Below are 20,813 nucleotides of genomic sequence, written 5' to 3'. Positions count from 1 at the left end.
TAAAAGGCAAACACCGCTTTCTTGTAAAGGAGGGCCAGGGCCACTCGCCACTCTGTTCTGCAGGCCCAGGACAGTTTGGGGCTGCAGCATCAGCAGGAGCAGGAACGTCTTCACCGTTGCCTGGTGGAGGGTGGACTGCCTCAGGGATTATTCTGTCCTGTGGCCTGGAGATCAGCTGCTGGAGTGAAGGTGGTACTGAAAAAGGCTTGCAGAGACTTGCATGGATCTGGGTAGCTCGCTCTGCTACCTTGACAGCAGTGTGAGTCACCAGCAGGACCTGGAATGGACCTGGCCACCGTCTGGCCTTCCAGTGTTTCCTGTGGAAGTCCTTCACCAGGATCCAGTCACCTGGGTTCAGCCGGTGGAGAGGGCCTTCAGCCAGGAGGGGGGTCCATCATCAGGTGGTCACTCAGGTGGTAGGTGAGCAGCATTCTCCACAGCATCCTCTTCAACCTGCCTTGTGATCTGCACACACCAAACACTTGGGGACACAAAGGACATTATGTTTCATATTACCAGAACAATCAGAACCATAAAATCACAATTTGTTCAATATCAGAGACAACGAAATGACTGGTTGAGAGACAGAAAAGTGGACAAGACTACAGGGTCTGGGTTGCTTCCAGTGCATCTGGAGTCCAGGAAACCTGTAAACATGCAGAGACCTAATAGGAGCATTGAAATCACAATTATTTGGAATAAACTGCCGACAGCAGGAACACATTCCCAGGAAAGAGACAACCTGTTTCTTAGTGAACGGTTCTGGTGTGAAATCTGATGTATCTTATGTACTCTCTGTCGCAACTTAACACCTTGATCATTTACTTAGCTACTCCACAACACATTCAATACCTGTAACCGCTGCCACTGTCCAGGATGTGTTAATGTGACACTTGGCTTTCGTGTTACTCTGGGAGGTTTAGCTGAGCTTATTAAGCCACAGAATATTTATGTTGAGCCCACAAATACTTCAGCTAAATCAGGTCAGGAAGTGTCATTTGTGTCAGTGGATTTTGAAGGTGACATTTGATTGAGGGTTCTTGTAGCCAATCATAAACAAATCTTCACTTAAGAGAGAAGTTTTCTTGTGTATTTATCACTGGTACATTTTCTCCATAATATGTAAAGATAAACATAAAGTTCACAATATTAAAGCCTGACATTTTAAATCACTTCACCAAGATGCCGGAGTGATGAGGGGGAAGAAAATAATTTTGGACTATTATGGTATAAAGAGCAGATTATGAATCAGCACCATGAAGCAAATTAATAGCTATAAACTCACACACACCCTTCCCTTATTTTTCCTGTTATTAATCTTTCCTCTTTCAGTTTGTTCAGTATGGAATACAGCCTCAGTTCATCCATGTTATTCATGAGGAATCGAACATTGGAAAGGAAAAGGCGGGGAAGTGGTGGTTTGAAAGGCTGCCTCTTTAGCCTCACTGGCACGCCAGCTCTGCAGCCCCGCTTTTGTCTCCTCTCCCTCCGCTGTCTACACCTCCTCCCTCTGGGATTGGTAATCCAGGGAGAACCAGGGCTCCTCGAAAGTCCCATGTTAATAGTAAACCAAATGCTCCTTGTTTGACAAATAAAAACCTGGTTGCACATTATAATCCAGGGGTTCTCAAACTTTTAGGATCCAGGGACCTCTTACAGGGGAGAACCTTTTTCAAGGACTCCTCCTAATTCTCATGTTACTTAAACACAATCTGCCATTTGTGGAGTTACAGCAGCTGCAAGAATTTAAGGAGTTAATCAGAAAAGTCTAAAACAGTTCACATATTTCACAATTAGGACACATTTATCATGATAATCCTGTTAAACTTTATAGCTACTATAACTAAGTGAGCTTTATTACAATATGTATTATTTGGTCAGTGTCTCTTTCACCACTGACTCCACCCCCTGCTTTTCCTTCTCTCTTCAGGCTGCGCCCACTTTGACTCACTGCAGCCAGACTCAGGAAGTGTTGGTGAACTTGGCTGTCGAGGAAGAGTTGTGTTACTTTTTGCTTTGTTTTTTGCTTTTTTAAAAGGGGAAAATCCTCACACAGTCCTTGATTTTGGTCATTTTTCTTCTATTCTGAAGTGCATCTATTGAAGTCAACTCATAAGGATTTGAAGAACAGGGAATACTCACACTTTGAAGGTAAGTCAGAGTCAGAGTTTAGAACGACAGCAGTTCCTGATAGGCCTTCAAAACATGTTTCAACTACTTTGGAAGAAACAAAGAGTGACTCGTTAAGAGGAATTCCTGTAACTGGGGGTGGGCAATGGGCTCTATGCGCAACTCAACCACTTCCTGAACTTCAGGAGGCTTCTCGTTTCATGTCTTTCATGATAGGACGAGCTGATTACTGCAGGTGTGTCTGAACATTACTGTTGTGGTTACAGAGGTCAGGGACACCTGACCTCCAAAAGACATGAACATGATCCCGTCCTTGTCTCTGACAGTCTGATGAATGATGCTGGTGGGGTTGGGTCCATGCCCACAGCAGCCCCGCCCTCTGCTACAAGCATGAGAAAAAGCTGGCATGAGGAAATCACACAGGACCTCCGAAATCACTTAGTCCACAAGCTGTAAGTATTACATGGAGAGTCAAGACCGGCATGGATGTTGATATGCTGATTTTCCAATATCAGTTTCTTGGCTGAGACACGAGTAAAGCTTCATGATTCCTTGCCTTCATCCCTTTGCTCTTCTTTTCTTGTTCAGAGTCCAGGCCATCTTTCCAACGCCGGACCCTGCAGCTCTCAGTGACCGGCGAATGGAAAACGTTGTTGACTATGCACGAAAAGTTGAGGGAGACATGTATGAATCAGCCAACAGCAGAGTAAGTTGGACCTGAAGTAGTTCACTGCATGAATCAGAAAAGGATGGAACATGGTTTAGATATGTACATAGTTGCTGTTTTTCAGTCATGGAAATTACTTAGAAATGAAATGGCTTTACATGTGATTCAATCATATTGTGATTTTGTCTGTTGGAAAAGTTAACTGGGTGTAAAAAGCAGTTTTTATTTCTGACAATCATTGAAAAAATATACTGAAATGGTTTTGTGCTGCTTTCTTATTTCTCTGCCTTCTCTTTGGCAGGTTGAGTACTATCACTTGCTCGCGGAAAAGATCTACAAGATCCAGAAGGAAATGGAGGAAAAGAGGAGGACCCGACTTCAGAAGCAAGGCCTAGGCCCTGGGCCTGCTGGCATCGGTCAGCCCCCCACTGGACTGCCTCCTAGTAAATAAACATATGGATTATATCGTCTTTCATAAACTGATACTACAATGAGTGACCTACAGTCATGGCATGAATAATTAAACCCCGCAAAAAAGAGAGGTGTGTGTGTGTGTGTGTGTGTGTGTGTTCTTGTATTTCTATCCTTGTCGGGGCCAAATGTCCCCACAAGGATAGCAAAACGTGGAACGACGTGCCTTGTGGGGACCTTTTTCCGGTCCTAAGTAGGAGAAACAGTGTTTTTTTGACCATGTTGTTGTTACTGAAAAAAGTAAAAGTGCAAAAACATTTCTTTAGGGTTAGGCTTTGTTGTGGTGTGGGTTAGGGTTTGGGTAAGGGTCAGGGTTAGGGGCTAGACATAAATGGGAGTCAATGGACGGTCCCCACAAGGATAGAAATACAAGACTGTGTGTGTGTGTGTGTGTGTGATTGTCTGTCATTATGCGTCAGCCCTGTGATGGACTGGCAAACCATCCAGGGTGGTGTTGAATAATTATACAGTATTCTTCATGTTATGTTATTCAGTATTATTCATATTGTGCATGTTTCTTTTTAAGTAGTGTGTTTGTGTAAAACAGGTGTGGAAAAAAGATGTATTATGTGTGACACAAAACCCAAGTATTAGTTTGCCTCTCTTTTTATTTTTTCTGCATGCCTTTTTCCTTTTTTCTTTAGTGGCATCCACCTGACAGTCTGCCAGTCTGTTTTTCTTTTTTCAGAGGCAGAGGCCACCTGGTCTGGGCTTCTTTTTCCTTTTTTTCTCAAATGGGACCCACATGTCAAGCAATGAAGAACTATATGAAATGTCAGAAAGTACTTGGCACTGGTGTGAGATGTATGGAGAAGTTGAAAGTCCTAATAGAGAGGACTGGGGGTGGGGTCAAGGACTGGGCACCTTTGTGGAGGAAGGAGAGAGGGAACTAACAGGTTTGCAGCTGTGCCAAGAGGTGTACATTCGCTACGGAGTGATATCTCTACGGAGTGTTTAGTAGGTGTACCGTCCCCACTAAGTGTCCAACAGGCACAGGTGTCCTTCCAGTATAAAAAGGGCGAGGCTGAGCTCAGTCTTTGCTCCAGTTCTTTTTGGTCGGGCTGGCTGCCGGGGGTTTTAGTAATAAAGCTCTCTACTTTGCATTCTGACTCCGACTCTGATTTTTCCTGGAAGAACCAAGAGTGAATATAACTGAAGATTTTATGATTTTTCTGGAAAATATGTTTGTGGGTTTTTTCATCGCAACTGGCCTGGGTTAAATAAAAATCCACGACAGTGGGCCCTGCCCTCACCCAAAAGTAGCTGGGATTGGCTCCAGCATCCTGCAACCCTAAAGAGGATGTGGCTCAGAAAATGAATGAATGAATGAAAAAAGCAAAACAGTAATTGTTTCATGTCTCCAGTGGATTTAATGTAACACCTTAAAAGAGATATGTTGTTGTTTTAATATTTTTAAAATTTTGTGCCGTGTAGAGGAAGATGACAGTGATCTTCTCCTGTTTTTAACAGATTGTCCTCTCCCTGGTCCATCGACGGATCAAATCAGACCAAATTAGATCATTGATAGAATGCAAGGGCCGGGTTAGGAAAAATTAGAGGACCAGGATACATTGACAGTCACTGGAAATACATTCTGATCAACACATCTATTGTCAGTATTTTTTTTTTGTTGTTGTTGATATTTAGAAGAAAAATTGGCTTCTTTTCAGTTGGTCTGTTTCTATATCAATCCATAGGTGTGAATGCTATGGGAGTCAATGGAGGTGTGGGCGCTCCCCCTCAAAGCCAACAAGCCAGTGTGCTGCAGGATACAATGATGCATCTCAATGTGAACAGTCAAGGGTAAGAAAGAACACAAAAGCCTTCAAATGCTGTTTGTTGATTTCTTAGATGGAAAATAATCAGTCACAACTCACTCTGGGGTTTTACTGAATATTCCACACATTTATTTTTTAAAAGACATGAACATGATCCCGTCCTTGTCTCTGACAGTCTGATGACTGATGCTGGTGGGGTTGGGTCCATGCCCACAGCAGCCCCGCCCTCTGCTACAAGCATGAGAAAAAGCTGGCATGAGGAAATCACACAGGACCTCCGAAATCACTTAGTCCACAAGATGTAAGTATTACATGGAGAGTCAAGACTGATATGAATTTTGATATGCTGATTTTCCAATATCAGTTTCTTGGCTGAGACACGAGTAAAGCTTCATGATTCCTTGCCTTCATCCCTTTGCTCTTCTTTTCTTGTTCAGAGTCCAGGCCATCTTTCCAACGCCGGACCCTGCAGCTCTCAGGGACCGGCGAATGGAAAACCTTGTTGCCTATGCTCGAAAAGTTGAGGGAGACATGTATGAGTCGGCCGACAGCAGAGTAAGTTGGACCTGAAGTAGTTCACTGCATGAATCAGAAAAGGATGGAACATGGTTTAGATAAGAAGAAGAATGGTCTTTATTGTCACTGCAACAAGTTACCGAAGTTACAAATTACAACGAAATTGCTTGGGTTTTAAAGACGCTCAGGCAGCCAATTACGGCACTCTGTCTTGAAAAAGAAACTCAGACAGAAATTGGGGGAGGGGGGGGGAGGGGTGGTGTTAAAAAAAAAGATACATCAATTCAGATCACGGTTCCAAAAGGGAGTCGTGATTAGAAGTGAGAGACCAAAAAATAAAAGCCAACCTGCACACATATACAGCAAGACACGTGAGACAAGTTGCAATTGGACTAACATAACAGATCAGCGGTCGCAGCTATAACATCAGCGCAACACGTCATCACCACTAGTCGTCAGCAGAGAGGTGTGGTGGAGACGTGGAGAGTGGGGGAGGGAGTGTGTGTGGCATGTATGTGGCATTTCAGTTCATCAGTCCATGTATGTGTGTGGTTTGGCCCGCCTCCCCTTTGCGCTCCAGCTTGGATGGCAGTTGCCGGGACGGCCTTGAACGAAGTAGTCCAAAGGTGAACTTGGGTTGCAGCTGGGAAAGAGAGAGAGGGAAGATAGAAAAAGCAATCAATCTTGTCTTTGAATCTTCAGGGAGATTGTTTAGTCTTCCAGGGGCACCAGGCGTAATCGGAAGGTGTCTTGTTTTGGTGGAAGGAGCCGTTTAACCTTCCTTTGCTCGGTTTCTCCACTTATTCAGACAGAAGCTGGTTTAACCCTCTCGGCGATAGTGACATCCAGCTTGCGTCTCAATCGTCCATAACCCAAATTGTCCCCCTTTCGAAAGAGTTCGCACAAACAGTCAGCGTCAGCTTTTGCCTGTTGATTTGAAAAGACCGTCATCCCTTGGACGTCGTTTGTGGTGGCGGTCTTCTTAATCCTCCAGAGGATCAGCTCACAGCACAAGCCAATCAGCAGCAGGCCGATCATCATAAATCCGAAAATGTAATCATCCACAATGACCTTGACGGACAGGGGTGCCAGGCATGTGACACCCTTCCACTTCTCCTGGGCGTCCATCACATACCCAGCATGCCAAGTCCCGTCCGGACAGGCAGGATCACCCGCTCCTGTGCTCTTTGTTGAAAAACTGTAATAAGTACATAGTGTCTATTTTTGAGTCATGGAAATTACTTAGAAATTAAATGGTTTTACATGTGATACAATTATATTTTATTTGTGTCTGTTGGAAAAGCTAATTGGGGAAGGAAAGCAGTTTTTATTCCTAAAAATCATTGGAAAAAGGTACTGAAATGGTTTTGTGTTGCTTTCTTATTTCCCTGCCTTCTCTCGGCAGGCTGAGTACCATCACTTTATTGCGGAAAAAGTCTTCAAGATCCAGAAGGAACTGGAGGAAAAGAGGAGGACCCGGCTTCAGAAGCGAGGCCGAGGCCCTGGGCCTGCTGGCATCGGTCAGCCCCCCACTGGACTGCTTCCTAGGAAATACACATTTGGCTTGTGTAGTCTTACATAAATTGATGCGACACTGAGTGACCTACAGTCATAGCATGAATAATTAACCCCCCCAAAATAGAAAGGCGTGAATGTGTGTGTGAGTGTGATTGTCTGTCATTATGCCCCGGTCCTGCGATGGACTGGCAAACCATCCAGGGTGAGCCCTGCCCTCACCTAATAGTAGCTGGGATTGGCTCCAGCATCCTACGACCCCCGAAGAGGATGTGGCTCAGAAAATGAATGAATGAATGAAAAGGAAAAACAGTAATTGTTTCATGTCTCCTGACTAATTCTATGGATTTATTGTAACACCTTAACACAGATGTGTTGTTGTTTAAATTTTTTTAAAATATGCAGTGTAGAGTAAGGTGACGGTTATCCTCTCCTGTTTTTAACAGATGGTCCTCTCCCTGGTCCATCGACGGCGCGACCGACGGGACCACAAGCCAGTCTGCTGCAGGATACAATGATGGATCCCAATGTGAACAGTCAAGGGTAAGAAAGAGCACAAAAATTTCCGACATCTTCCCTCGTGCAGCAACACGCAGCTTCCAGAACACCGTGCGGGCCGACACTGGACTGGACCGATTTTCCCTTTTTGATGCATCTCTCTCCCCGGGGAGACTGTATGTTACTCTCCCCCCGACTCAGCTGATAGCCAGATGCTAAGTGGCCTCAAACTTCTCTTCAAGGAAAACTTCCAAAGAGGCATCAACCAGCCGATCCTTCACTGGCCGCAGTGAAAAACTATCCTGCCGCTTAGCCGACGAGCTTTCCGTGCCTTCAGAAACCCCCCATCAGAGCAGCCGCTGGTTGTCGCTGCAGATTCAGGTCAAATAAATTCAACAACAAAATCAAAGCCGCTGTCCCAAGCAGTGGATTGGTCACTTGTGACATTAAATATGATTCTGCAACTTTTTCCCAATCACAACAGAACTGACGATTACTGTTATTTATTTTCTGGAAAAGTTGTGTTCTGGATTTGATTGTGGAATACTGGATGATTTCATCTTCCCTCAGGAATAAATAAAGTGTCTGTTTTGTTCACCAGGTTGATCCATGTTGCCGAGGTTGTTCATGGGAAACTGGCAGTCTCCAAAACGGTGGTGATCAACTTCTCGGAAGCAGAGGCGACTGTTGAGGGCATCGCCACAAAAGTGAGGGAGGCTTTGGGGAGCGAGGAGGGTTTTATTCTGACTGACTCTCAGGGTCGTGAAATCCTGGATTCTGAGGACACAAGAAGTAAGTTGTTCATCCTGGGTCTTGACACTTTGGTGCATTTCTCACATCAGAATGTTTCAATTCCTCACTTGTTGATATAATCAGAGAAAATGTTTATTCTTTTGAACTTCTAAATCTGAAAGTGAAGTCCATTCTCTCTGACTCTTCAGGCTCTCGGTACTGGAAGCAGAACTCTGGTAAGATCTTTGCTTTGCCTGAAAGTGAATTTCGGGACTTCCAGAATGGGCAGCAGGCCAAAAGGAGGTAATACAACATTTGATATGAAGCTTAATTTCGTTCCGGTTATGGATTAGACTGTGTGCTTTTATATGCACAGGGAAACAGGGAAATCTTGAATTTTTTCTTGTTCATCCTTTATTTTCTTCATTTCCTTCTTCTTTGTTTCCACACATCAGTCGAAGCGCTGAAGACGGTGATCTGCAGGACGTGGTCCAACAAATAGATGGACTGAAGCGTGCATCAGATAGCATCAGTCAGCCGTCTGAGATGGTCGAGAAAAAGGTCACAGAAGCAAATGTGAAGCCAGTGAAGGAGGCTTTCACCTGCCTGGTCTGTTTAGGTACGTAGCAGATATGGTCCTTGAGACGTCGAACATGTAGCTTTGAATGAAATGTTTGAATGTGATTTTTCTGAATCAGGACTTTATTTGTTTCAAACCTTGCAGACGTGATGGTGGAGCCCACATTCAGCAAGTGCTGCTGCTCACTGCTGGGGTGTGGAGCCTGTGTGAGGGAGTGGCTGCAAACTTCAGACCACTGCCTGAAGTGCAGAAGTCCCAACTTCAAAAGAAACATCCACTATGTGAAGGGTCTGGACGCTGCCCTGAGTTTCATGAAGTGAATTGATAAATGGATTTTAATTTTACATTTATACACTCTTTTTATCCTGATGTTGCAGTGGCCTGTTAAATCTATCCAAAGTTAATAAATGATACGTTTTTTGAAAGAGAATGGAAGGAATTCATTGTTACTTTACATCCCAGGTGTCTATTAAAGGGGACATATTATGGTATTATTCAGTGACATCATACAGGTCTCAGAAGCCCAAAAACAGTATTTAAGTTTGTTTGCCCAAAATTCATCCCTTTTTTCAGAGTTTCAGTGGTCTAAAAAGTCGCTCTGAGGGGCCCTCGTCAGAACAGGCTGTTTCTGAGCCTGCTTTCCAGTATGCACTTTAACGCCACGCCCACTCTCCCTCTCACACACGTACACACACGCACGATTGTGGCACAGTCAGGGGGAGGATTTAATCCACTTATTTCAGGATAAGCGGACCCAACTCAAACTCGACCGTTTCATTTTCACAAAATGTGGTGTGGCAAGACAGGGAGGAAACAGTTTTCAAATTTGAACGTCATAATGAAGCTACGGTTAGACATACGTAAGAAATTCTTCACATAGTGGAAAAAAGCATAATGTGTCCCTGTAGTGGCAATTTTATTTGACAAAGGGCATCAAATAGTGAGTTCTTGGTGGTCTCAGTTTATTAAGCTGCGCAGCTGAGAAATCACACAGTCACAAGAGTGACAGGGTGAATTCTGCCCTCGCAGGGGCGTACAAGTTAATAAAAATTGTCTGCCACATTCACTCCCAGAGGCCTTGGCTGCACCCAGCCGTAGGCTGGACACAGGAAGACTCCGAGTGCCCGCAACTGCTACACTAAAATAATCAGGAAACGTAAATTCTAGACAGGAGCAGCAATGATCACCTATTAAAAGGCAAACCCCGCTTTCTTGTAAAGGAGGGCCAGGGCCACTCGCCACTCTGTTCTGCAGGCCCAGGACAGTTTGGGGCTGCAGCATCATCAGGAGCAGGAACGTCTTCACCGTTGCCTGGTGGAGGGTGGACTGCCTCACACAGGAGCTGATCTCAGGGATTTTTCTGCCCTGTGGCCTGGAGATCAGCTGCTGGAGTCAGGGTGGTACTGAAAAAGGCTTGCAGAGACTCACATGGATCTGGGTAGCTCGCTCTGCTACCTTGACAGCAGTGTGAGTCACCAGCAGGACCTGGAATGGACCTGGCCACTGTCTGGCCTTCCAGTGTTTCCTGTGGTAGTCCTTCACTAGGATCCAGTCACCTGGGTTCAGCTGGTGGAGAGGGCCTTCAGCCAGGAGGGGGGTCCATCATCAGGTGGTCACTCAGGTGGTAGGTGAGCAGCATTCTCCACAGCATCCTCCTCGACCTGCCTTGTGATCTGCACACACCAAACACTTGGGGACACAAAGGACATTATGATATTTCATATTACCAGAACAATCAGAACCATAAAATCACAATTTGTTCAATATCAGAAACAATGAAATGACTGGTTGAGAGACAGAAAAGTGGACAAAGACTACAGGGTCTGGGTTGCTTCCAGTGCATCTGGAGTCCAGGAAACCTGTAAACATGCAGACAGAGACCTAATGGGAGCATTAAAATCACAATTATTTGGAATAAACTGTCGACAGCAGGAACACATTCCCAGGAAAGAGACAACCTGTTTCTTAGTGAACAGTTCTGGTGTGAAATCTGGTTTATCATACGGACTCTCTGTCGCAACTAAACACCTTGATCATTTACTTTGTTGCTCCACAACACATTCAATACCTGTAACCGCTGCCACTGTCCAGGATGTGTGAATGTGACACTTGGCTTTCGTATTACTCTGGGAGGTTTTGCTGAGCTTATTAAGCCACATAATATTTGTTTAGCCCTCAAATACTTCAGCTAAATCAGCATAGGAAGTGTCATTTGTGTCGGTGGATTTTGAAGGTGACATTTGATTGAGGGTTCTTGTAGCCAATCATAAACAAATCTTCACTTAAGAGAGAAGTTTTGTTGAGTATTTATCACTGGTACATTTTCTCCATAACATGTACAGATAAACATAAAGTTCACAATATTAAAACCTGACATTTTAAATCACTTCACCAAGACGACGGAGTGATGAGGGGAAGAATGGAATACAGCCTCAGTTCATCCATCTTATTCATGAGGAATCGAACATTGGAAAGGAAAAGGCGGGGAAGTGGTGGTTTGAAAGGCTGCCTCTTTAGCCTCAGTAGCATGCCAGCTCTGCAGCCCCGCTTTTGTCTCCTCTCCCTCCGCCGTCTACGCCTCCTCCCTCTGGGATTGGTAATCCAAGAACCGAGAAGAATCCGAGAACCGGGGCTCCTCGCTATCTCCACCGGTATCTTTTTAGAGCGGAGAAACTCCCTTGTCACTCTCCCCTCATAGCATATTCCGATCTTCAGAATTTCATGCCGGATGAAGGTGATATTTGCTCGGGAGAACATGCACAAAAAAAACCCAAAACATGTAGACAAACATGTACAATGAAACGACCGACTCGTGAACCACTGAGCTGCTACAACTGTGTGCGCCGCCATCTTTCTGCTGGGACCATGGAGCTTTTTCCATGTGACCTTACATGGAGTAGTCTTTACCTGCATGTGAGTGCCTTTGAAACATAGAGCTGAATAAAACAGGATTAGGAGGAGAACCTTTAATGGATGGATGGATGATAGATGTAAGTTAGTATTGATCACTGCTGGTAGTACCAGCTAGTTAACTCCAACTAACAGCAGAAAGTCCCATGTTAATAGTAAACCAAATGCTCCTTGTTTGACAAATAAAAACCTGGTTGCACATTATAATTCAGGGGTTCTCAAACTTTTAGGATCCAGGGACCTCTTACAGGGGAGAACCTTTTTCAAGGACTCCTCCTAATTCTCATGTTACTTAAACACAATCTGCCATTTGTGGAGTTACAGCAGCTGCAAGAATTTAAGGAGTTAATCAGTTACTGTGTGCAGCGAGGTGTTCTGTGCAGCAGCAGTTAATAAAGTGTGGAGTTGTGAAGCTTCATACCAGTGTTTCCTTTATCTTCAAGTTACTACAAACAGTATTAATGCTGACTCAGTCCTGATGAACCTAGTTTGTTGAACAAACAGCTCAAAACCTTCTGAAGTGGTTGTTATTGCCACTTCTTAGAATCTTTAGCAGAAAACTGGCAAACATCATAATAGTTCTAGTCATCCAGTAAATATATGTAACTCGTCTTATCACACACATCTCAGTCACTCCCATCACTAACACATTAAAGTAGTGAGAAGGGTGAGCCTGTTTCTCACAACACTGTTTCTCTGTTCTTGGAGTGATGAATGACAAACAAACTGTAAGATCGTCCTCGACCACTAAATTATAATCTCTCTGGGCTTCTTCTGAAGTTACAGCCAAATTCACCACTGTGTTTTCAGGCTAATGTGCTCCTCACTCTTTCCTCTGTTCAGTCTGTTTTGTTTATTGGTGCATTGCGATCTACATGTAGATATACACTTTTCTTTTTACTGATACAGCAGGGTTATTACTGTGTTATCAGTTTATTTGACATTTTTTCATAGACCCCAAGGTCTGGCTCACTATCTACTGGGGGTAAAGGGACCCCGGTTTGAGAGATGCTGCTGTAAACACACTGTTACTCCTCAAACCTTTATTTATAGCTGTACTGTCTTACAAAACCAAACTGAAATAATAATAAATAATTTGTCAATCTTTGTTAGCTGTTTGTGGAGTTCTGTGTTACGTTCGCTCACATCATGTGCATCTCCTGGGGGCTAAGCCCCCCTGAACCCTGGGAGTCAGCATCAACACAACTAATGGAAAAGTCTAAAACAGTTCACATATTTCACAATTAGGACACATTTATCATGATAATGCTGTTAAACTTTATAGCTATTATAACTAATTGAGCTTTATTACAATTTGTATTATTTGGTCAGTGTCTCTTTCACCACTGACTCCACCCCCTGCTTTTCCGTCTCTCTTTAGGCTCCGCCCACTCTCTGACTCACTGCAGCCAGACTCAGGAAGTGTTGGTGAACTTGGCTGTCGAGGAAGAGTTGTGTTAGTTTTCGTTTTGTTTTTTGTTTTTTAAAAGTGGAAATCCTCACACAGTCCTTGATTTTGGTCATTTTTCTTCTATTCTGAAGTGGATCTATTGAAGTCAACTCATAAGGATTTGAAGAACAGGGAATACTCACACTTTGAAGGTAAGTCAGAGTCAGAGTTTAGAACGACAGCAGTTCCTGATAGGCCTTCAAAACATGTTTCAACTACTGTGGAAGAAACAAAGAGTGACTCGTTAAGAGGAATTCCTGTAACTGGGGGTGGGCAATGGGCTCTATGCGCAACTCAACCACTTCCTGAACTTCAGGAGGCTTCTCGTTTCCTGTCTTTCTTGATAGGACGAGCTGATTACTGCAGGTGTGTCTGAACATTACTGTTGTGGTTACAGAGGTCAGGGACACCTGACCTCCAAAAGACATGAACATGATCCCGTCCTTGTCTCTGACAGTCTGATGAATGATGCTGGTGGGGTTGGGTCCATGCCCACAGCAGCCCCGCCCTCTGCTACAAGCATGAGAAAAAGCTGGCATGAGGAAATCACATGGGACCTTCGAAATCACTTAGTCCACAAGCTGTAAGTATTACATGGAGAGTCAAGACTGGCATGGATGTTGAAATGCTGATTTTCCAATATCAGTTTCTTGGCTGAGACATGAGTAAAGCTTCATGATTCCTTTTCTTCATCCCTTTGCTCTTCTTTTCTTGTTCAGAGTCCAGGCCATCTTTCCAACGCCGGACCCTGCAGCTCTCAGGGACCGGCGAATGGAAAACCTTGTTGCCTATGCTCGAAAAATTGAGGGAGACATGTATGAGTCAGCCAACAGCAGAGTAAGTTGGACCTGAAGTAGTTCACTGCATGAATCAGAAAAGGATGGAAACTGGTTTAGATAAGTACATAGTTGCTGTTTTTCCGTCATGGAAATTACTTAGAAATGAAATGGCTTTACATTTGATTCAATCATATTGTATTTTTGTCTGTTGGAAAAGTTAACTGGGGGTAAAAAGCAGTTTTTGTTTCTGACAATCATTGAAAAAATGTACTGAAATGGTTTTGTGCTGCTTTCTTATTTCTCTGCCTTCTCTTTGGCAGGATGAGTACTATCACTTGCTCGCGGAAACGATCTACAAGATCCAGAAGGAACTGGAAGAAAAGAGGAGGACCCGACTTCCGAAGCAAGGCCTAGGCCCTGGGCCTGCTGGCATCGGTCAGCCCCCCACTGGACTGCCTCCTCGTAAATACACATTTGGCTTGTGTAGTCTTTCATAAACTGGTGCTATGAGTGACCTGCAGTCATGGCATGAATAATTAAACCCCCTCAAAGAGAGAGGCGTGAATGTGTGTGTGAGCGTGTGGTTGTCTGTCATTATGCGTCGGCCCTGCGATTGACTGGCAAACTATCCAAGGTCGGCCTGCCCTTGCCCAAAAGTAGCTCGAATTGGCTCCAGTATCCTGCAACCCTGAAGAGGATGTGGCTCAGAAAATGAATGAATGAAAAAAGAAAAACAGTAATCGTGTCATGTTTCCTGACTAATTCAATGGATTTATTGTAACACCTTAATACAGATGTAATATTTTTAAAATGTGCAGTGTAGAGGAAGATGACGGTTATCTTCTGCTGTTTTTAACAGATGGTGGAGCTGCGGGGATGGTTTCTGGTGCTCAGGCGGGTCTGGTGGGGCCCGGTACCCAGGTCTCTGCTGCTTCCGCTGCAGCCGGAGCGCCACCGACAGCCGACCCCGAGAAGCGCAAACTAATCCAGCAGCAACTGGTGCTGCTGCTTCATGCGCACAAGTGCCAGCGGCGGGAGCAGGCTAACGGTGAAGCGCGGCAGTGCAATCTGCCCCACTGTCGTACCATGAAGAATGTCCTCAACCACATGACTCATTGCCAGGCTGGCAAGTCCTGCCAGGGTGAGTAGAGCGGAGGCTGCACCGGGGCTCAGAAGATACATTAACTTTATGTTCATTTATATGGTAGAGAGAAGAAGTTCTAATGTCTATACTTGTTCTCCTGAGCTCAGTTTGGAGGCTGCTTTCTCCTTTTCCTCATGCTTCTCCCTGTTCTCTAAACTCTGTCATCCTCAGTTGCACACTGTGCATCATCGAGGCAGATCATCTCCCACTGGAAGAACTGCACTCGACACGACTGTCCTGTCTGCCTGCCACTGAAGAATGCTGGGGACAAGAGGAACCCGCAGTGTGAGTGTCTGTATCTGACCAAAAGTACAATATACCTATACTTCTCTCTTATTTACACTGTGGATCAGGAGTGCCTAACCTTTAATGAACCAAAGTGCACTTTTAAAAATGTAGCCTTCATGGTCACTTCTCTCATAACTTGGCCATTTTTGAAATGTTTATGTTGTCCGCCATCATCATGGGCTTAAATGAATAAATGACAGGGACTGCTAGGTTAAGCGAGGGCAGACATGGAAATAATGTTGAACACAATGATAAGTGTAAAAAACTGAAGTTGGACACCACTGCTGTCGATCATATATTATTAAACGAATGGATGGAGAAGCTATTTTCACCTGTGAACCAAAAAACACTATTTATCTGTGGTGATTTCAACAGTTGTGTCGTTGTTGTAATATTTTAAAAATGTTCTGCAGTGTAGAGGAAGATGACGATTATCCTCTCCTGTTTTTAACAGATGGTCCTGTCCCTGGTCCATCGACGGTGCGACAAACGGGACCACAAGACAGTCTGCTGCAGGATACAATGATGCATCCGGATGTGAACAGTCAAGGGTAAGAAAGAGGACAAAACATCCGGCATCTTCCCCCATGGAGTAACACGTGGCTTCCAGAACACCTTGCGGGCCGAGACCGATTTTCCCTTTTTGATGCATCTCTCTCCCCGGGGAGACTGCATGTTACTCTTTCCTCGACTCAGCTGATGGCCAGATCCAAACTAGCCTCAAGTTTTCTTCAATTAAAACTTCCAAAGAGGCATAAACCAGCCGAACCTTCACCAGCCGCAGTGAAAAACTATCCTGCAGCTTAGCCGACGAGCTTTCCGTGCCTTCAGAAACCCCCCATCAGAGCAGCCGCTGGTTGTCGCTGCAGATTCAGGTCAAATAAATTCAACAACAAAATCAAAGCCGCTGTCCCAAGCAGTGGGTTGGTCACTTGTGACATTAAATATGATTCTACAAAATGTTTTTCCCCAATCACAACAGAACTGACAATTACTGTTATTTATTTTCTGGAAAAGTTGTGTTCTGGATCTGATTGTGGAATACTGGATGATTTCATCTTCCCTCGGGAATAAATAAAGTGTGTTTTGTTCACCAGGTTGATCCATGTTGCCGAGGTTGTTCATGGGAAACTGGCAGTCTCCAAAACGGTGGTGATCCACTTCTCGGAAGCAGAGGCGACTGTTGAGGGCATCGCCACAAAAGTGAGGGAGGCTTTGGGGAGCGAGGAGGGTTTTACTCTGACTGACTCTCAGGGTCATGAAATTCTGGATTCTGAGGACACAAGAAGTAAGTTGTTCATCCTGGGTCTTGACACTTTGGTGCATTTCTCACATCAGAATGTTTCAATCCATCACTTCTTGATATAATCAGAGAAAATGTTCATTCTTTTGAACTTCTAAATCTGAAAGTGAAGTCCATTCTCTCTGACTCCTCAGGCTCTCAGTACTGGAAGCAGAACTCTGGTAACATCTTTGCTTTGCCTGAAAGTGAATTTCGGGACTTCCAGAATGGGCGTCGGGCCAAAAGGAGGTAATACAACATTTGATATGAAGCTAAATTTCGTTCCGGTTATGGATTAGACTGTGTGCTTTTATATGCACTAACAGAGAAATCTTGATTTTTTTTTCTTGTTCATCCTTTATTTTTTTCATTTCCTTTTTCTTCGTTCCCACACATCAGTCGAAGTGCCAAAGACAGTGATCTGCATGACGTGGTCCAACAAATAGACGGACTGAAGGAAGCTTTCACCTGCTTGGTCTGTATAGGTATGTAGCAGACATGGAACAGAAGAAGGATCAGAAGCTCTTCCATTTTTTTTTCTTCCCTTGTCCTGTTTGGAAGCTGGGCCGTGCAGTATTGTGTGATTGAAACCTTCTCAACTCAACTCAACTTTATTTCTGTAGCACTTTAAAACAATAACAGCTGACACAAAGTGCTGTACAAAGTCAGAAAAAATATAAATGCAAGTGCAAAAGTAAAATAAAGTAAAAACAAAGAAATCAAAAACAAAAAAAGAGACATTTGAACAAACATTTAAAACCAAGGGCAGAGTCTCAGGCTGAGTTAAAAGCCAGTGCATAAAAATGTGTTTTAAGATCTTTCTTAAAAATGGACAGTGAGGGGGCCTGTCTGATGGGCAGTGGCAGCTCATTCCACAGCTTGGGGGCCACAACAGAAAAAGCTCTGTCCCCTCTGAGCTTACGCTTGAGCTCCATGAGCTCCATCAGATCAGCTGATCTGAGGCACCGAGCTGGAGTGTAGAGGTGAAGCAGCTCAGAGAGGTAAGGCGGGGCGACACCATTTAGGGATTTAACAACAAATAAAAGAACCTTAAACTGGACTGTAAAGTGCACAGGTAGCCAGCGGAGGGAGGCCAGGGTGGGAGTGATGTGGTCCCTCTTACGTACTCCAACATAAAGTGCATTACAGTAATCCAGCCAAGATGTAATAAAGGCATGGATTACTGTTTCAAAGTGCTGATGTGCAAGAATGGATTTCACTTTGGTTAACTTCCTGAGGTGGAAGAAACTGAACTTAACCACTGTGCATATCTGTGAATCTAGTTTAAAACCATTGTCCATTTTAAAACCCAAATTCAAAACAATTGGCTTCTTATGTGCAGTCAAGGGGCGCAAGTCAGCAGGTGGAGGTTCACAGGCGTCACTGGGACCAAACACAATCCCTTCTGTTTTCCTCTCATTTCATTTCAGAAAGTTTAGAGCCATCCAGGCTTTAATGTCCTCAAGGCACCGTCATAGAGGCGTAAACGAAAAGGCTTCTTTTTTAATGGGACGTAGATCAGGACTTGGACTGTGCAAACACATTTTATTCTTAGCAGCAGGAAAAGATTGACTCTCCTCCTGCTGCTGCCTTTATTTAATGTTAGCATCTGGCATGGCTGCCGGACATGACCAGGACGGAAATGCTCAGAGAGCAAGAGGGAGAGAGACAGAGAGAAAGATAAAGAGAGGGGGAACGGGTGTGGGGGTGAGCAGGGGGGTGATGGGGGGGGGGGGGGGGGGGGGGTTGTAAATTAGCATATATATATGAATTCATAATACAGAATAATATTGTTAATATATCACATGTAACAGAAGTTCTTGAGATGTCCAGGATGTAACTTTGAATGAAATGTTTGAATGTGATTTTTCTGAATCAGGACTTTATTTGTTTCAAACCTTGCAGACGTGATGGTGGAGCCCACATTCAGCAAGTGCTGCTGCTCACTGCTGGGGTGTGGAGCCTGTGTGAGGGAGTGGCTGCAAACTTCAGACCACTGCCTGAAGTGCAGAAGTCCCAACTTCAAAAGAAACATCCACTCTGTAAAGGGTCTGGATGCTGCCTTGGCTTTCATGAAATGAATTGATTGAATGACTTTTACCGTTATTTTTATGCACTCTGTTTATCCTGAGGTGACCGCTGACTGTTAAATATCAGAAATTAATAACTTCAATCCTTTTTGAAATATAATGGAATAAATACATTGTTACCTTAAATCCCAGATGTTGAATAAATATGTTCCTGCTCATTTTGAGAAAGTGTTGAAGAGAATCCAGAAAGGCCGTTTTTATTGGTGATGCATCTTCTTGTCTTTTTGCATTACTTTGTGTCCTGCTTGGAAACTGCTTCTCTTTCCTCATGTTTGTTAATAAAAGAATTGGGACGTCTGTCCTGCTTCCAGGTCCTCGTCAGTCACACAGGGTGCTGGAGCTCCTGCCCCTTCGCCCATTTTCATTTTTCATTTTTTTAAACTGCTCTGAGGCGTCCAGACTGTCCTGTAGCTCACACTGCTCGTCTCCAAACTGAGGACCTGAGGGAGGACTGAGTTGAATACCTATTGGTCCAGTGAGGAGGTTTTGCAGCAGTGTTTGTGCACCTTGTATTAATGAAGTGTGTGTGTCTGACTCACACACCTCTCATAACTAGAGAAGCTAGTTAACCACACAACCTGCTGAGGGTCAAGTGAGTTTCAGTGTTTTAGCTGTTTCTTGAAGCCATGGTTATGTTCTTTGTTTAAAATAATTCTGTGAAATTAAAAATAGGTGGTGCCACAACTGTCCCATCTTTATCCTCAAATTTTTTGTCAAACAGACTCCTGGAAGAGAAGCCACAGTCGGACTGTTTTATTCTTGGCATCGATTAATGTTTCTCTTCAGTTTAGCAACGAACCACAGTTTCTGTTCAGTTCAGTCATCCTCTCATTAACGAGTCGCCTGGACAAAATAAGCAGTCTATGAGCTCACAGTCAGACATGTTAATTATCTTTGCATCTTCTCATGATCACATCATGACCATTTAATCATCTACTATCTCTCACATGCTCTTTTTAGTGTCTATATCTGGTCAGTACAGCCCACCGCCTCACCTCTGTCTGCATCCACAGTTGTTTTCAAAAATGCCATCCTGGAATTTTAAATTATGTCTATTATTTATATTTTTAAAAAAGACTTGATTCTTATTTATGTGAATATCAAAACTTTCTGATCTGCACCAGATTTAATCCAGATTTAAAGTAGATTCTTACTGTAGTCAGCAGTGGTGCCTATTTCAGGAGGTCGAAGCCCCCTTAAACATTCTTAAGCCTCTTAAACAATTTGGTGCTTTTTAATTTTTAATTAATTATAATTATTTTTTTTATTTTTTTTTTTTGACAAATTCATTCTTTACAGTTCAGGGGTTCTCAAACTTTTAGGATCCAGGGAATTCTTATCGGAGAGAACATCTTTCAAGGACTCCTCATGATCCTCTTTTTAATTAAACACAATCTGCCATTTATAAGCCTTTTGTGTAGTTACAGCAGCTGCAGGAAGTTAAGGAGTTAATCAGTTACAGTGTGCAGTGAGGTGTTCTGTGCAGCAGCAGTTAATAAAGTGTGGAGTTGTGAAGCTTCATACTAGGGTGTTTCCTTCATCTTCATGTTACAAACAGTATTAACACTGACTCAGTCCTGATGAACCCAGTTTGTTGAACAAACAGCTTAAAACCTTCTGGAGTGGTTCTTATTGCTACTTCTTTGACTCACTGGCAGAAAACTGACAAACATCATAATAAATGCTCATCCAGTAAATGTATATAACTTGTTCCATCTCAGTCACTCCCATCACGAACAGGTTAAAGTAGTGAAAAGGGTGAGCCTGTTTCTCACAACACAGTTTCTCTATTCTTGGAGGGATCCTCCTCTACCACTAAATAAGAAGCTCTCTGGGCTTCGTCTGAAGTTACAGCCAAATTCACCACTGTGTTTTCAGGCTAATGCGCTCCTCACTCTTTCCTCTGTTCAGTCTCTGAGCTGTGCTTCTTTGTGATCAGGAGCTGCTTTAGCTCAGTGGCTTCATGGCTTCATGCTACCAGCT

At 43.8% G+C, this 20,813-nt stretch overlaps 2 protein-coding genes across 3 annotated transcripts in view; both read left to right on the top strand.

Annotated features, from left to right (window-relative positions):
• LOC115393747 (histone acetyltransferase p300-like) overlaps positions 1-20,813 on the top strand; it is a 35,116-nt gene that overhangs the window by 8,145 nt on the left and 6,158 nt on the right. The window contains exons 7-15 of the mRNA XM_030098854.1: positions 2,457-2,582; positions 2,719-2,836; positions 3,099-3,240; positions 4,966-5,071; positions 5,222-5,347; positions 5,484-5,601; positions 6,968-7,082; positions 7,524-7,620; positions 8,177-8,367. Coding sequence (XP_029954714.1) covers positions 2,457-2,582; positions 2,719-2,836; positions 3,099-3,240; positions 4,966-5,071; positions 5,222-5,347; positions 5,484-5,601; positions 6,968-7,082; positions 7,524-7,620; positions 8,177-8,367 — 1,139 coding nt within the window. The remainder of the gene's footprint in view (positions 1-2,456; positions 2,583-2,718; positions 2,837-3,098; positions 3,241-4,965; positions 5,072-5,221; positions 5,348-5,483; positions 5,602-6,967; positions 7,083-7,523; positions 7,621-8,176; positions 8,368-20,813) is intronic.
• LOC115392982 (CREB-binding protein-like) lies at positions 13,218-19,128 on the top strand. 2 transcript variants are annotated; one of them, XM_030097711.1, is made up of 11 exons: positions 13,218-13,399; positions 13,705-13,830; positions 13,967-14,084; positions 14,347-14,461; positions 14,886-15,167; positions 15,342-15,461; positions 15,913-16,009; positions 16,556-16,746; positions 16,896-16,989; positions 17,140-17,225; positions 18,646-19,128. In XM_030097711.1, the coding sequence occupies exons 2-11, from the start codon at positions 13,709-13,711 to the stop codon at positions 18,819-18,821; spliced, it is 1,401 nt and encodes a 466-aa protein (XP_029953571.1). In that variant the 5' UTR covers positions 13,218-13,399; positions 13,705-13,708; the 3' UTR covers positions 18,822-19,128. The 2 variants fall into 2 exon arrangements, with proteins under 2 accessions (XP_029953571.1, XP_029953570.1); XM_030097710.1 differs by having other exon boundaries at positions 14,347-14,488.

Source organism: Salarias fasciatus, chromosome 8, assembly GCF_902148845.1.
Source record: "Salarias fasciatus chromosome 8, fSalaFa1.1, whole genome shotgun sequence".
In the NCBI taxonomy this organism is placed as follows: domain Eukaryota; kingdom Metazoa; phylum Chordata; class Actinopteri; order Blenniiformes; family Blenniidae; genus Salarias; species Salarias fasciatus.
The sequence above is the reverse complement of the archived record's forward strand: the minus strand, read 5'-3'. Positions and strand labels throughout refer to the sequence as shown.